Here is a 16740-nt window from a genome sequence, read left to right on the forward strand (position 1 = left end):
GCTGGGAGCCAAACCATTTACGGCATTAAAAACTGCTGAATTGATAAATCCTATTAAATGTACACTGGGCAAAAGACAGAACATTTTCTCAGGTACATGTTGTGAAATGAATTTGTGAAACTAAACATGTCCAATACAGAAGCCGCTCAGAATAAATCAGTTCCCAGAACCTGAAAGTAGGTTAGGTAATTTCTAGGCCTGACAGGTTATTAACACCACTTTGTACTTGATTTTGGTACCATTACAAAAATTTAAAGCAAAATTATGTAGTGACGCTGTGTTAAGAAGCCTTGACTTCAACTGGCCTTTTATTTTCTAATCCAAACAGATACATTTTAATCCAAACTCATGGCCCTCAGGCTAAATTGCATCACGGAGTGGAAAGAGAACAACATCTAAATGCTATACACACCAGTAGAAAAATTGTTGCCCTTGAAACAAAAATATTCTCCTGGGAAGAAATGTGTCCCTTTATTAAAAAAAAAAATAGCGTGATATGCCTCAGTAACTAACCAAATCAATATTACTGGAAGTTTTAGTGTTAAAGACCATTACTGAAGAATACTGTAGTAACTTGTATGAGTGGCTGGCTATAAAATGAGCTTGGAAAACCTCAAATATTAGCTCCTGAGAGCAGAAATGTCATGGTGATTGAACACCATCTTTTGGATTAATCTAGTGTGGGTTAAGAAGGCCTGTATCACAAAAAGGGTACGTGGACCTACAGTCTTTTAAGCATTTTTTCCTGAGGCTATCTAACTAGTCATCCACCATTTCCCTCTTCATTCTTGTCAGATGGATCCCCCAAATTAACCTTCTCCAGACTTGAAAAGGGAGAGAAAAAAAGGTGATAAAAATTGTCAGTTTAAGAACTGTATGCCATATCGTCATAAAAGAAAACACCACACACTCTTAAGAGATTTACCTATTCAAAAGAACTCGCTAACCCACACTGCAATACAGGGACAGTTTGCTCATAAAGAGAAAGGTGTGTCCAAAATATATGTAACTTTCAAGGGAAGGTTTTGCAGAACAGCGTCCTTGGTGGTGTATTAAGTTTTTGAGTCATCTTTTATTCAAGCCTTATCAAGAAGGAAGAAAGTCAGTTTGGTTTTGACGAGGCAAATTAAAATAATTTTTGATGCTGTGTTTTGCTTGCAGTGTCATCTTCTTAGATAAAAAGTTCTATGCAGTCACGTTTTTTGGATCAAATACATGTTTTTTTTTTTAAATAATCTAGAGTTTTTTAAATTGATACTGTCTCCTGCAATGGTTTTTCTAAAAGGCCTATCTCAAAATGTCATATTGCCTCCATAGGTTCGTCATTGAAAGTGTTTTGCATTTCCATCTTACACAAGAAAATCAGATGAGGAGGCAGTCCATGGCTTGAGGGGAATATATTTCAAGTAATTCTGCTCTGTGCAATATTGAATGTAGCATACACATAGGGGAAGAAAATCCTATTTTTATTTAGGAGCCTTCCCTTTGTTCCCAAACAAGATAAGGTGCAGCAAAGAGGAGCAGTTCGTCCCACACCTGTCCCCCCACAATAAACAAGTTTTAGCTATTCTCTCTGTAGGTATTTTCACCTGAGTCTCTCAGACACAGATTTGCTCCTCCCTCCCAGAGTCTCAGCTGCCATGTGCCTGACTTCTTTGAATGCACAGAAGAAGAACTTGCACTGTTTTGTCTTTGAGCTGGACTCTGTGTTGGTGTTTGTCATAAAGGAGTTAACAGACCTTTCCCTAGATATAAGAAGGGTAACCCAGTGGTTTGGGCTCTAACCTGGGTCTCAGGAGACCTACGTTGGATTCTTTGCTCTACCACAGACTTCCTCTCTGATCTTCAGCAAGGCACTCTCTGTGCCTCACTTCCCCATGCGTAAATTAGGGATAATAACACTTTTCTACCTCACCGGGATGTTGTGAGGAGGTATGTTATAGACTGTAATGTGCTAGGATTCTATGTTGAGGAAGACTATAAGAGTACCTAAACGAGATAGAAACCAAAAGTGATCCACTCATGCTTGAGACCTGCCCGCCTCGTTGGGCCAAAGCTCTCCCACTCCAGACTCCAGAACACAGTAAGAAACACCAGCTATGAATAAGGTCAATGCTGTAATGTGATTACTCAGACTGATTCCTCTCTTCTTTTTTAAGATTTTTTTTGTTTGAGCTTCCTGTTTTAGGGACCCTCCCACTCCTTTCCTCTAGGAAATCTCCTTGCACAGAGACACATCCACCAGCAGCTCAGTAAGTTTTGCCTCATCCTGTCATATAATTCCCTGAAGCAACAGCCACAGGCCACATATGGACCTAGTGAATCATTCAGAGTTCCCAGAGTAGCATACTTAGGCCGTGTCTACTCTACAAAAGTATTCCGATTTTACAGAAGTTGATTTTTGGGAACAGATTGTATAAAGTCGAGTGCATGCGTCCACACGAAGCACGTTCATTCGGCAGTGTGCATCCATAGTACCGTGGCAAGTGTCGACATTCCGAGCGGTGCACTGTGGGTAGCTATCCTACAGTTCCCGCAGTCCCCACTGCCCATTGGAATTCTGGGCTGAGCTCCTAATGCCTGATGGGGCCAAAAATTTGTCGTGGGTGGTTATGGGTAAATGTCATCAATCAACCCTCCCTCCCTCCGTGAAAGCAACAGCAGACAATCATTTCACGCCCTTTTCCCTGGGTTGCCTGAGCAGACACCATAGCACGGCAAGCATGGAGCCCGTTTAGCTCACCGCCACAGTTATGACCATTGTAAACACCTCGCACATTATCGTGCAGTTTATGCAGAACCAGCACCTGAAAAACCAGGTGAGGAGGTGACGGCAGCGCGGTGATAAGGACATGAACACAGATTTCTCTAAAACCACAGTCCATGGCAATTTGGAGATCATGGTGTTACTGGAGCAGGCTCATGCTGTGGAACGCCGATTCTGGGCCCGGGAAACAAACACAGACTGGTGGGACCACATAGTGTTGCAGGTTTGGGATGATTCCCAGTGGCTCCGAAACTTTCGCATGCATAAGGGCACTTTGACTTGCTTTCCCCTGCCCTGAAGTGCAAGAATACCAAGATGAGAGCAGCCCTCACAGTTCACAAGCGAGTGGCAATAAGCCTGTGGAAGCTTGCAATGCCAGACAGCTACCGGTCAGTTGGGAATCAATTTGGAGTGGGCAAATCTACTGTGGGGGTTGCTGTGATGCAAGTAGCCAATGCAATCACTGAGCTGCTGCTATCAAGGGTAGTGACTCTGGGAAATGTGCAGGTCATACTAGATGGCTTTGCTGCAATGGGATTCCCTAACTGTGGTGGGGCTATAGATGGAATGCATATCCCTATCTTGGGACCGGACCACCAGGGCCGCCAGTACATAAACCGCAAGGGGTACTTTTCAATGGTGCTGCAAGCACTGGTGGATCACAAGGGATGTTTCACCAACATCAACATGGGATGGCTGGGAAAGGTTCATGACATTCGCGTCTTCAGGAACTCTGATCTGTTTAAACGGCTGCAGGAAGGGATTTACTTCCCAGACCAGAAAATAACTGTTGGGGATGTTGAAATGTCTATAGTTATCCTTGGGGACCCAGCCTACCCCTTAATGCCCTGGCTCATGAAGACATACACAGGCATCCTGGACAGTAGTCAGGAGCTGTTCAACTATAGGCTGAGCAAGTGCAGAATGGTGGGAGAGTGTGTATCTGGACGTTTAAAGGGTCGCTGGCACAGTTTACTAACTCGTTCAGACCTCAGTGAAACCAGTATTCCCATTGTTATTGCTGCTTGCTGTGTGCTCCACAGTCTCTGTGAGAGTAAGGGGGAGACGTTTATGGCAGGGTGGGAGGTTGAGGCAAATCGCCTGGCCGCTGAATACGCGCAGCCAGACACCAGAGTGGTTAGAAGAGCACAGCAGGAAGTGCTGCACATCAAAGAAGCTTTGAAAACCAGTTTCATGACTGGCCAGGGTACTGTGTGACAGTTCTGTTTGTTTCTCCTTGATGAAAACCCACCCCCCTGGTTGCCTCTAAATTCCCTGTAAGCCACCCTCCCTCTCCCCTTTGATCACAGCTTGCTTGCAAAGGAAATAAAGTCACTATCGTTCAAAAACATGTATTCTTTATTAATTGATTATAAAAATATGGAGATAACTCACAAGGTAGCCCGGGTGGGGTGTGGGAGGAGGATAGGAGGGAAGGAAAAGGCCACTTTAAAACTTCTTGAATGACAGCCTTCTGTTACTTGGGGTGGAGTGGCTGGGTGCCCGGAGCCTCCCCGCCCGCATTCTTGGGCATCTGGGTGAGGAGGCTATGGAACTTGGGGAAGAGGGAGGGTGGTTAAATAGGGGCTGCAGCGGCAGTCTGTGATCCTGCTGCCGTTCATGAACCTCCACCAGATGCTGGAGCATGTCCACTTGATCCCACAGTAGCCCCAGCATTGCCTCATGCGTCCTCTGATCTTCCTGCCGCCACCTCTCCTCACGTTCATTGGCCACTTTCCTGTACTCTGCTGTTGTACCCCTCCAGACATTCTGCTGAGTTCTGTCAGTGCCGGACGACTGCATGAGCCCAGAGAACATTTCATTGCACGTGCGTTTTTTTCGCCACCTTATCTGAGATAGCCTTTGGGACGGAGGAGGGAGGCTGGAAACATTTGCAGCTGCTGGAGGAAAAAAAGGGAGTGAAGTATTTAAAAAGATACATTTTACAGAACAATGGCTATACTCTTTCACGGTGCACAACACTATTCACATTACATAGCACATGTGATTTTGGTACAAGGTCGCATTTTGCATCTTATACTGAGTGCCTGCAGCTTTGGTGTTAGAGATCACACACACAGGGCCAGGCAACAGAATTCGGCTTGCAGGCAGCCATGGTAAGCCATAGTCTTTTGGCTTCTGTAACCTTCATAACAGCAGTGCCCTCCTCTCCCATACTAAGCAAAGCACGTTGAGTTGGCCATTTAGTGCTGTGGTTTTCCTGTTAACATGCAGCAGCAAAAACCAAACTAACCCCCCACCCTCCCGCATCCAATTCTCTGGGATGATCACTTTACTCCTCACCCCACCACATGGCTGGTATCAGGGAAGATCCCTGCTAGCCAAATGCAAACAGCCCAGTGCCTATGACTCCCCCACTGCATGGCTAACTGCAGGGAGGATTTCTTTTCAGCCACAGGCAAACAGCCCAGTAGGAACGGCCACCTCTAAATGTCCCCTTAATTAAATTCCCCTATTTCAACCAGATTACCATGAACGATATCACTCTCCTGACGATAACAGAGAGATAAAGAATGGATGTTGCTTGAATGCCAGCAAACACTGGGACCATACACTGCCAAGCTTTGTCATGCAATGATACCAGATTACTTGCTACTAGCATGGCACGGTAAAGCGTCCTACCATGGAGGACGGAATAAGGCTGCTCTCCCCAGAAACCTTCTGCAAAGGCTTTTAGAGTACCTCTAAGAGAGCTTCATGGAGATGTCCCTGGAGGATTTCCACTCCATCCCCAGACACGTTAACAGACTTTTCCAGTAGCTGTACTGGCCACGAATGCATCCCAAGTCCTCAGGGCTACTTAATCATTAAAAAGCGCTTGCTTTTATAACATGTATTATATTTAAAAAGGTACACTCACCAGAGGTCCCTTCTCCAGCTTTGTTGGGTTGGGAGGGTATTTCAGTCAGGGTGATAAAAAGATCCTGGCTATCGGGGAGAACAGTGTGCTGTGTGCTCTCCTCAAGCTTGTCCTCCTCCTCCTCCTCCTCATCTTCCCCGTCCGCAAAATCCTCAGGAATGGCAGAGAGTACCCCATCATCGGAGTCCACGGACAGGGATGGGGTAGTGGTGGCAGCCCACCCTAGAATTGCATGCAGCTCAGTGTCGAAGCGGCATGTCTGGGGCTCTGTCCCGGAGCGTCTGTTTGATTCTTTGGTTTTCTGGTACACTTGTCTGAGTTCCTTAAGTTTCACGCAGCACTGTGTTGCGTCCCTGCTGTAGCTTCTGTCCCTCATGGCCTCGGAGGTTTTTTGAAACGTTTTGGCATTTCGTCTTTTGGAATGTAGCTCTGATAGCACAGATTCCTCTCCCTATACAGTGATCAGATCCGGTACCTCCTGTTTGGTCAATGCTGGAGCTCTTTTTTGATTCTGGGACTGCATGGCCACCTGTGCTGATGAGCTTGCCTGGCCAAACAGGAAATGAGATTCAAAAGTTCCTGGGGCTTTTCCTGTACACCTGGCCAGTGCATCCGAGTTCAGAGTGCTGTCCAGAGCGGTCACAGTGGTGCACTGTGGGATAGCTCCTGGAGGCCAATACCTTCGAATTGTGTCCACATTGACCCTAATTCGAAATGGCGATGTTGATATCAGCGCTAATCCCCTCATTGGGGAGGAGTACACAAATTGGTTTTAAGAGCCCTTTATGTTGAAAAAAAATGGCTTTGTTGTGGGGACGGGTGCAGGGTTAATTCGATTTAACGCTGCTAAATCCGACATAAACTCGTAGTGTAGACTAGGCCTTAGAGTTGCCAACCCCCAGCTATTTTTGTTAGTGTGTCTGATAAGTGGTATACCTGATTAAATATTTGACTATATCTATTTTCTTCATAAACTCAATATGCACTGCTAGATGTACAGCGTGTATGCATTCTTCTAAAAAAATCTTTTTTAAAACAGTAAAAAAGTAAGACTTTCAGACAAGCAAACCAATAAAAAAACAGAGAAGTGGGGTGTACTAGAAGAGGCAAAATGCAAAGCAGATATTTAGATAAACATGTAGTTGTTTGTACCCAACAAGAACCACAGTTATAATTAACTTAAAATAAATGATGTTGTGTCTGTTACATATTGCTTTGTTTTTCCAGATGATGGTTTTCATTTTCTACCACTGCAGCAACAGGTAATTTTAGGGAATGTCTACACAGCAGTTGAAAGTGTTATTGCAGGTTGCACAGGCATACCTGTGCTAGCTTTCACCTAGCGAGTATGGCTAAAAATAGGAGTGAAGATACAGCAACACAGGCTGCATAAGTCCACCTGGAACCCTGGGTGTATACTCCCATTGCTATTGCAGTGTAGAAATACCCTTAGCTGCCCCGTAGACAGTGGTAAGCATTGCCAAGTGGGTAGTCCAGTGATCAGACAATAAAAATAAATCTACTAATGTATCAGGTTTGGCAATAGTGAAGCGCTCAGTTCACCTTTTGGAGGAAGAGGAGAATTCTGATGACATCTGTTCTATATATGGGGATTGATCCACTGCCCCTACACTTGACGTTGAGCATATGCAGACTGAGTCTGAGGTCTGTGAAGTAGGGACTTCCCCCCTTTCCCTTTTGAAAAGAAAATTATAGTTGTTTATTTTTATCACAGTCAGGGCTTTGGAGTGAAGCCTGGAGCTAGAGTGTGGCGCAGCTCCAGCACAGTGGAGCTGCAGGTTTTTGCCTGGAGCTAGAGCGGAGCCGGAGCCCAGCTCCAAAGCCCTGATCATAGTAGCATCGAGATAAGACTGAGGATCCATTGTGCTAGGCACTGTAAAAACAGTGAGTGAAAGACAGTACCCTCCCAAGGGAGCTCACAGTGTAAATAGAAAAGACAGACAAATGGTGGGAGGCAAAACAGTAGCACAGAGAGTTGAATCGACTTGCCCAAGGTCAGACAACAGTAGAACTATGCCAGCAATAGAACTCAGATATCCTGACCCCAAGTCCAGTGCCCTTTCCTCTAGATCATACTGCCTTCCGGTTTTGAGATTGGATATACTAAGCTGCTGTTACCCAGCCATGGCCATAAACAAACACATTTGTTTTAAGGAATGGAAACGTCATTCTAACTGGTTTATTAATTCATTCTCAAAAACACTGAATTGAATTAAATTGATTTCCAATGATTTATTAAACAGTTTTAATAGCAACCACTGAAAATGCATTTACTTTATTTTAAGGGGCATCCATTTCAAGCTAAGGAGCCTAGAATGGAAAGGGCAATCCTAAAAATAAAGTGAATGTATTTGCAGCGGTTACTAATTGTATTATAACTCTTCTCTGCTGTAAGTATGTGGTGAATTATTTGCAAGACATCACTGCATTACCGTACACACTGGAGAGAGCAGATTTAAACAGTATTGATACCTTTTAAAAACTTTAATCAGAAAGCTTCAAAACAAGGCATCAGTCATGTTTTAATCTGTAATTTAAATAACAGAGGAATTTCCATTAACAGAAACACAAAATGACATAACTTCAAAGATCTGGCTTAAAAAGAAAATGTAAAAGTATTTCTCTATAATTTGTTTTCCCCTTTTGTTTGTAATAACGGGAGCTGAGCAAATAATTCACAGTGACTAATTTATTCCATTAATTTATATTTTTGCTGCTTGTGGAATATCCATCAATAGATTGCTAACTCTTCAAATTTATTCATTACTTAACACAATTCTCCGAATTAGCTTTCTGTGCTATTGTGGTTTTACAGGGCTGGTACTAGGGTTTATTGGTGCCCTTTGTGAACTTGTCATGTTCATTCCCATTCTTTGCCCCTTTGAAGCAACAGCATAAGTAATAAATTGGTACTAGACGTGACATGGTTACAGGTGAAAGAGTTCCTTTTCTTTTATGCTAAGAAAAAAACTCAAGTTGTATAAGATTATAACTTTGTAAAGATGCAGTAGATAGGAAAACTAGTGGAATGTAACTTTGCCTTTTGCGCAGCTACACTTAAGTGGTGTTATCAAAATCTTTCTGAATGTCAGATAAGACTTGTGTTCTTTTATTCAAAATGACGGAAACTGGAGATGTTTAAATGTCTCTACATTCTCATCGGTTTTTTTTCCACACATAGTATATAGTATCTTTCAGACATCTCAGATACTGTACAACAAGCAATAAAATAATGAGATTTCTCATTCTACAAGATTGCCTAGGTTACTCATACAAAATAATCCTCAGAGATGGTCTAGAGTAAAAAGGATAGAAAGCTGTAATTTAGAAGCTATGGGAATATTCCTGGCAATGAGGGAAGGATGAGGATGGCAGACCGTGGTGGGAGGAGGGGGGAAAGGTTGGTGGGGGTTACTGTCAGTTTCAGGCAAAAGTGAAAAATACCTAAGGCCTAATCCTGCAAAGTGATGTTGAGTATCTTGAGATCCTACTGAAGTCAATGAGGGCTGAGGCTGCTCAGTCCCATGCTGGATGAGATCCCTAGTACACAGTAAGATTAAAGACAGGGAACGTCTCAGATCCTTAGCGAGAGGGCCAGACAGAACAGTGTGCCACACAAGTGAAGAGCAGCCAACACATATGAAGTATAGGAAACTGGGAGAAAGATGAAGAAAGATCTGAAGAGTGAGAAGCTGGTGTGCAGTGGTAGCTGTAGACGGGGCACTAACCTTAGCTGCAAATGGACTTGTTAGTTAAGAGCACTGAAACGTGTCCTAGCCCTGGTCTAGGCTAGGACTTTAGGTCGAATTTAGCAGCGTTAAATCGATGTAAACCTGCACCCGTCCACACTATGAAGCCCTTTATTTCGACTTAAAGGGCTCTTAAAATCGATTTCCATACTCCACCCCTGAAAAGTGGATTAGCGCTTAAATCGTCCTTGCCGGGTCGAATTTGCAGTACTGTGGACACAATTCGATGGTATTGGCCTCTGGGAGCTATCCCAGAGTGCTCCATTGTGACTGCTCTGGACAGCACTCTCAACTCAGATGCACTGGCCAGGTAGACAGGAAAAGAACTGCAAACTTTTGAATCTCATTTCCTGTTTGGCCAGCGTGGCAAGCTACAGGTAACCATGCAGAGCTCACCAGCACAGGTGACCACGATGGAGTCCCAGAATCACAAAAGAGCTCCAGCATGGACTGAACGGGAGGTACGGGATCTGATCGCTGTATGGAGAGAGGAATCCGTGCTATCAGAACTCTGTTCCAGTTTTCGAAATGTCAGAACCTTTGTCAAAATCTCCCAGGGCATGAAGGACAGAGGCCATAACAGGGACCCGAAGCAGTGCCGCGTGAAACTTAAGGAGCTGAGGCAAGCCTACCAGAAAACCAGAGGGGCGAACGGCCTCTCCGGGTCAGAGCCCCAAACATGCCGCTTCTATGATGAGCTGCATGCCATTTTAGGGGGTTCAGCCACCACTACCCCAGCCGCATTGTTTGACTCCTTCAATGGAGATGGAGGCAACACGGAAGCAGGTTTTGGGGACGAAGAAGATGATGATGGTGATGATAAGGTTGTAGATAGCTCACAGCAAACAGGTGGAGAAACCAGTTTTCCCAACAGCCAGGAACTGTTTCTCACCCTGGACCTGGAGCCAGTACTCCCCGAACCCACCCAAGGCTGCCTCCTGGACCCGGCAGGCGGAGAAGGGACCTCCGGTGAGTGTACCTTTTAAAATACTATACATGGTTTAAAAGCAAGCATGTGAAAGGATTAATTTGCCCTGGCATTCGCGGCTCTCCTGGATGTACTCCCAAAGCCTTTGCAAAAGGTTTCTGGGGAGGGCAGCCTTATTGCGTCCTTCATGGTAGGACACTTTACCACTCCAGGCCAGTAACACGTACTCAGAAATCATTGTACAACAAAGCATTGCAGTGTATGTTTGCTGGCGTTCAAACAACATCCATTCTTTATCTTTCTGTGTTATCCTCAGGAGAGTGAGATATCATTCATGGTCACCCGGTTGAAATAGGGTGCTTTTCTTCAGGGGACACTCAGAGGAACCCGTTCCTGCTGGGCTGTTGGCCTGCGGCTGAACAGAAATGTTCCCCGCTGTTAGCCATGGGGAGGGGGGAGGATTGAGGGGGTAGCCACACGGTGGGGGGAGGCAAAATGTGACCTTGTAACGAAAACACATGTGCTATGTATGTAACGTTAACAGCAAGGTTTACCCTGAAAGACTGTAGCCACTGTTTTATAAAATGTGTCTTTTTAAATACCGCTGTCCCTTTTTTTTCTCCACCAGCTGCATGTGTTTCAATGATCACAGGATCTTCTCCTTCCCAGAGGCTAGTGAAGATTAGAAAGAAAAAAAAACGCACTCGTGATGAAATGTTCTCTGAGCTCATGCTGTCCTCCTACACTGACAGAGCACAGACGAATGCGTGGAGGCAAATAATGTCAGAGTGCAGGAAAGCACAAAATGACCGGGAGGAGAGGTGGTGGGCTGAAGAGAGGACTGAAGTTCAAATGTGGCGGCAGCGTGATGAGAGGAGGCAGGGTTCAATGCTGAGGCTGATGGAGGATAAAACAAACCAGTATGCTCCAGTGTATGACTGAGCTGCAGCAAAGGCAGCTGGAGCACAGACTGCCACTACAGCCCCTGTGTAACCAACCGCCCTCCTCCCCAAGTTCCATAGCCTCCACACCCAGATGCCCAAGAACGCGGTGGGAGGCCACCGGCCAGTCAGCCACTCCACCACAGAGAATTGCCCCAAAAAAAGAAGGTTGGCATTCAATAAATTTTAAAGTTGTAAACTTTTAAAGTGCTGTGCTTAAAGTGCTGTGTGGCATTTTCCTTCCCTCCTCCACCACCCCTCCTGGGCTAGCTTGGTAGTCATCCCCCTATTTGTGTGATGAATGAATAAAGAATGCACGAATGTGAAGCAACAATGACTTTATTGCCTCTGCAAGTGGTGATCGAAGGGAGGAGGGGAGGGTGGTTAGCTTACAGGGAAGTAGAGTGAACCAAGGGGCGGGAGGTTTCATCAAGGAGAAACAAATAGAACTTTCACACTGTAGCCTGGGCAGTCATGAAACTGGTTTTCAAAGCTTCTCTGATGTGTACTGCGCCCTCCTGTGCTCTTCTAACCGCCCTGGTATCTGGCTGTGCGTAACCAGCAGCCAGGCGATTTGCCTCAACCTCCCACCCCGCCATAAACATCTCCCCCTTACTCTCACAGATATTGTGGAGCACGCAGCAAGCAGTAATAACAGTGGGAATATTGGTTTCGCTGAGGTCTAAGCGAGTCAGTAAACTGCGCCAGCGCACATTTAAGCGTCCAGATGCACATTCTACCACCATTCTGCACTTGCTCAGCCTGTAGTTGAACAGCTCCTGACTACTGTCCAGGATGCCTGTGTATGGCTTCATGAGCCATAGCATTAAGGGGTAGGCTGGGTCCCCCAGGATAACTATAGGCATTTCAACATCCCCAACAGTTATTTTCTGGTCTGGGAATAAAGTCCCTTCCTGCAGCTTTTGAAACAGACCAGAGTTCCTGAAGATGCAAGCGTCATGTACCTTTCCCGGCCATCCCACGTTGATGTTGGTGAAACGTCCCTTGTGATCCACCAGAGCTTGCAGCACTATTGAAAAGTACCCCTTGCGGTTTATGTACTCACCGGTTTGGTGCTCCGGTGCCAATATAGGGATATGTGTTCCGTCTATGGCCCCACCACAGTTAGGGAATCCCATTGCAGCAAAGCCATCCACTATGACCTGCACATTTCCCAGGGTCAGTACCCTTGATATCAGCAGATCTTTGATTGCATGGGCTACTTGCATCACAGCAGCCCCCACAGTAGATTTGCCCACTCCAAATTGATTCCCAACTGACCGGTAGCTGTCTGGCGTTGCAAGCTTCCACAGGGCTATCACCACTCACTTGTGAACTGTGAGGGCTACTCTAATCTTGGTATTCATGTGCTTCAGGGCAGGGGAAAGCAAGTCACAAAGTTCCATGAAAGTGCCCTTACACATGCGAAAGTTTCGCAGCCACTGGGAATCGTCCCAGACCTGCAACACTATGCGGTCCCACCAGTCTGTGCTTGTTTCCCGAGCCCAGAATCGGCGATCCACAGCATGAACCTGCCCCACTAGCACCATGATGCATGCATTGGCAGGGCCCATGCTTTCAGAGAAATCTGTGTCCATGTCCTGATCACTCACACGACCGCACTGACGTCGCCTACTCGCCCGGTATCGCTCTGCCAGGTTCCGGCACTGCATATACTGCTGGATAATGCGTATGGTGTTTAATGTGCTCCTAATTTCCAAAGTGAGCTGAGCGGCCTCCATGCTTGCCTTGGTATGGCGTCCGCTCAGAAAAAAGGCGCGGAACGATTGTCTGCCGTTGCTCTGACGGAGGGAGGGGTGACTGACGACACGGCTTACAGGGTTGGCTTCAGGGAGCTAAAATCAACAAAGGGGGTGGCTTTACATCAAGGAGTATTTCAGGCAGGACTTCACAGAGGGTTCCAATAAGAAATGGTGCACCTAAGTTATTGTTCTTATTGGAACAAGGAGGTTAGTCTGGTCTCTGATTGATACATGGCTACATTTACCTCTCTGCACCTTCCCTGTGAGTGACTGCAGTGTGACCTAGAGGAATGAGTTCCCTAGACGTGGCGGGGGAAGAAGCAAATGAGTACAAAACAAATCTGGTCTATTTCTTGTTTTGATCCACTCCATCTATCTTTTACATCTTTGGCTGGCAGCAGACGGTGCAGAAGGACTGCATGCCATCCACATGTCAGGGCTGCTTGGCAGAAGATGGTACAATACGACTGCTAGCCATCCTCATCTCTTGCCTGCCTAGCAGAAGATGGTACAATACGACTGCTAGCAATCCATATCACCTGCCTGCTCACCATAAGATGGTTCAATAGGACTGACTGCAGGACTAAAGAGAATGACTTGATCAAGTCACTCCAAATTTAGTCCCTGCGCCCATGTCTGTCCAGGCACTCCCGGCCGACGTGGCCAGGACATGATGATGATGGCTACCAGTCCTATTGCACCATCTGCTGCCACAAGGCAATGGGTTGCTGCTACTGTGTAGCAATGCAGTACCGTGTCTGCCAGCACCCAGGAGACATATGGTGATGGTTACCTGAGCGGGCTCCATGCTTGCCGTGGTATGGCATCTGCACAGGTAACTCAGGAAAAAAGGCGCGAAACGATTGTCTGCCCTTGCTTTCACGGAGGGAGGGAGGGAACGGGGGCCTGACGATATGTACCCAGAACCACCCGCGACAATGTTTTAGCCCCATCAGGCATTGGGATCTCAATTCAGAATTCCAATGGGCAGCGGAGACTGCGGGAACTGTGGGATAGCTACCCACAGTGCAACACTCCGGAAGTCGACTCTAGCCTCGGTACTGTGGAAGCGCTCCACCGAGTTAATTCACTTAATGCACTTAGAGCATTTTCTGTGGGGACACACACACTCGAATATATAAAACCGATTTCTAAAAAAAATGACTTCTATAAATTCGACCTAATTTCATAGTGTAGACATACCCCTAGATTAAGCAGCCCATGCAGAAGTCATATTTCTGCCTCTTTGAAGCCCCCTACTCGAATATGGAGTAAATAGCCTGATGCAATGATCCTATCCTATTCTGGAAGATGGAAGGACTATGCAATTCTGTTTAAAACATGAATGGTGCATAAGAATCATATTTGTGGTTTATCTTCCTCAAATCAGTTTACAAACACAGGATATGATTCATCCTGGGTTTTGCCAGCTTTTGCCATAATAGCTCATGGTCCACTTGACAGGGAAAAGTGTCAAAAGTGAAAGGAAGAAGTTAAAAAGCAATCCACATAGAAACACTAAACAATCTAAGAAGTCAAAAAACAGAGACACAAGCCCTAGCTGGTTGACCAACAGCATCTCAACTCAGAGCTTCCCCTGACAGAGCTCTCTACAGTCGAGTCCCAAGAGACTCCTTTTATTGCCACATCTCCATCAGACCCTAGTTACCTTCAGGTGTGTCCATACACAAGGGAGCAAAAATTCCACCCAGAGAGGTAGTCAGTCCCAGGTATGCAGGGGATGTAATAGAGGAGGCAAGTTCTTCAAAGTACTTCCATCTTCCTACCAGCAAGACCTCAGTCTTGCATGAGTTCAGCTTTAGCCGGCTGCTGTTCACCCAAGTCCTTCATCACTAGGCATTAAAAAAAGCTAGGAGATGTGGCAATAAAAGGAGTCTCTTGGGACTCGACTGTAGAGAGCTCTGTCAGGGGAAGCTCTGAGTTGAGATGCTGTTGGTCAACCAGCTAGGGTTTAACCTCTTCCTTTAACTTTTGACAAGAAACCAGTTTAAAAGCATTCTGTACTTCATTAATAAAGAAAAGCAGTCCAAGGACAAATTCCTGTTCCCCCCGGCATCCTACTCAACCACCACTATCTGGTCTACATTTTTTTGTGTGATCCCTATTGAGAGAACCCTCAAACTATGGCTTTTTTTCTTTCAATCTAGAATGTCTATTTTACAAAAACAGGGGTAATTTTCTGTAGCTAGTTCTCTCTCGCTACCTGTGAAAGAGAAAGATATTAGTTTCTTCAAATAACATGGTACAAGCCATGGTTTTAGTTTTCTAAAGATTCAAACCACTGAAGGTTATATAGGCCTCATAACTAGAGATGGGCATGGACCAGAACACCACATCCAAAACCTGTCACACTTTGAAGACTTTGAGATCTGGAACTGAACCTCACTGCTCGGTTCTATCTCACTAATGGGCCCAAACTTTCACCCTGAATCCAAACACCCCTGCAATTCCGTGGATCAGACCCATATCTACTCTGAGAACAACCTTTCACTGTTCTATTTTTTGTTCTTTTTATCTTTCATAGAGTCAAGAATCTTGATAGTAACCTCATTGCTTTTATCTCATCGTGTTAATCTTCAAAGTCTCACTGTTACTAAATAAGATATGAAAGCTGTGCTGATGTCTACTGGAACATTTTTTTTTGAAAACTGGCTGATTAAGGACTATTCTGGTTATAAATATAATCTAATTTTCCATTGCCCTTTTTTTATTATTAGACATATTTACATAAAAATAGGATCTTGTTTCCAACTATTCGTTGCCTCCTTCTCCTTTGTTGGCCACCTGAAGTCATAATCCTTCTTGGGATATTCAGAGGGTTGTAGAGACAGTAAAAAATGATCAGTTCAATTTAACCAGTTTCACCTAAGGAGTAAGGATACAAGTTCAAACCCCTTATTTTCAGGCTTCTGCAAAGAATAAACACTATCTTCTATTATTGTATTTCAAATCTCTGTACATTTGCTTTTAGCAAAAGTACTTGCCTACATTTTCTAGGATTTATTATTTCAAGGACTCAGTAATTATTTCTGGAACACAGAGAAATCTTCAATTTAAATGGAAAAATATGCTCTCTAATTACATTTGCAATTCAATAATTTTTGCTTGTTTCTATGTTTCTAATGTAATTCTCCTGACTTGAGAGCACACAATATTAAGGCCAATTATGAGAAAAAGGAGGCATTTGCTGACTATTTTATTAATCATTCGTATTGTGATAGCACCTTCAATTGAGACTGGGTTCACATTGTGGTAGGTGCTGTCCAAGTACCAGTCTCTAACTGGATATAAATGATCTGTGACAGATATGACAGTATCCTTCAATATCCTGGGCAGGTCTTATGGAATTAAGTTAAACCACTGCATTACATACACCACCTTTGGGGTTCATTGTATTGAGAATGAAAATGTTTGTGTGCTATTATGGGATTGTATGGAACTTCTTGAGGAGGAAGAAGGATTAATGTAATTGCTGGGAGATAATGTGAATTGCAAAATATTATGTTGAACAATATAGCAGACAGGCTTGATGTTTTGAGACAATATGTGTGAAGTGGAATTCCTCAGAAGTACAGGGGAGAAAGTTTTGTCTTGAGGGGAGACCTTTTGTCTGCTGATCACCTGTCACAGGAAGACAGTTCAAAGATTCAATCTGGATTCTCCAGGGCC

General features: G+C 44.9%; 1 protein-coding gene across 3 annotated transcripts in view; it reads right to left on the minus strand.

Annotated features, from left to right (window-relative positions):
• CNTNAP2 (contactin associated protein 2) overlaps nt 1–16740 on the minus strand; it is a 1669434-nt gene that overhangs the window by 67447 nt on the left and 1585247 nt on the right. For 2 of the 3 annotated variants that reach the window (XM_078851686.1, XM_073332785.2), the window contains exon 23: nt 4109–4665. The exons of the other annotated variant lie outside the window; for it this stretch is intronic. In XM_078851686.1, the coding sequence (XP_078707812.1) occupies nt 4615–4665 (51 nt within the window). In that variant the 3' untranslated portion in view covers nt 4109–4614. Of the gene's footprint in view, nt 1–4108; nt 4666–16740 lie in introns of those variants that run through there. 3 annotated transcript variants of the gene reach the window in all.

Source organism: Lepidochelys kempii, chromosome 2, assembly GCF_965140285.1.
Source record: "Lepidochelys kempii isolate rLepKem1 chromosome 2, rLepKem1.hap1, whole genome shotgun sequence".
Classification (NCBI taxonomy): Eukaryota; Metazoa; Chordata; order Testudines; family Cheloniidae; genus Lepidochelys; species Lepidochelys kempii.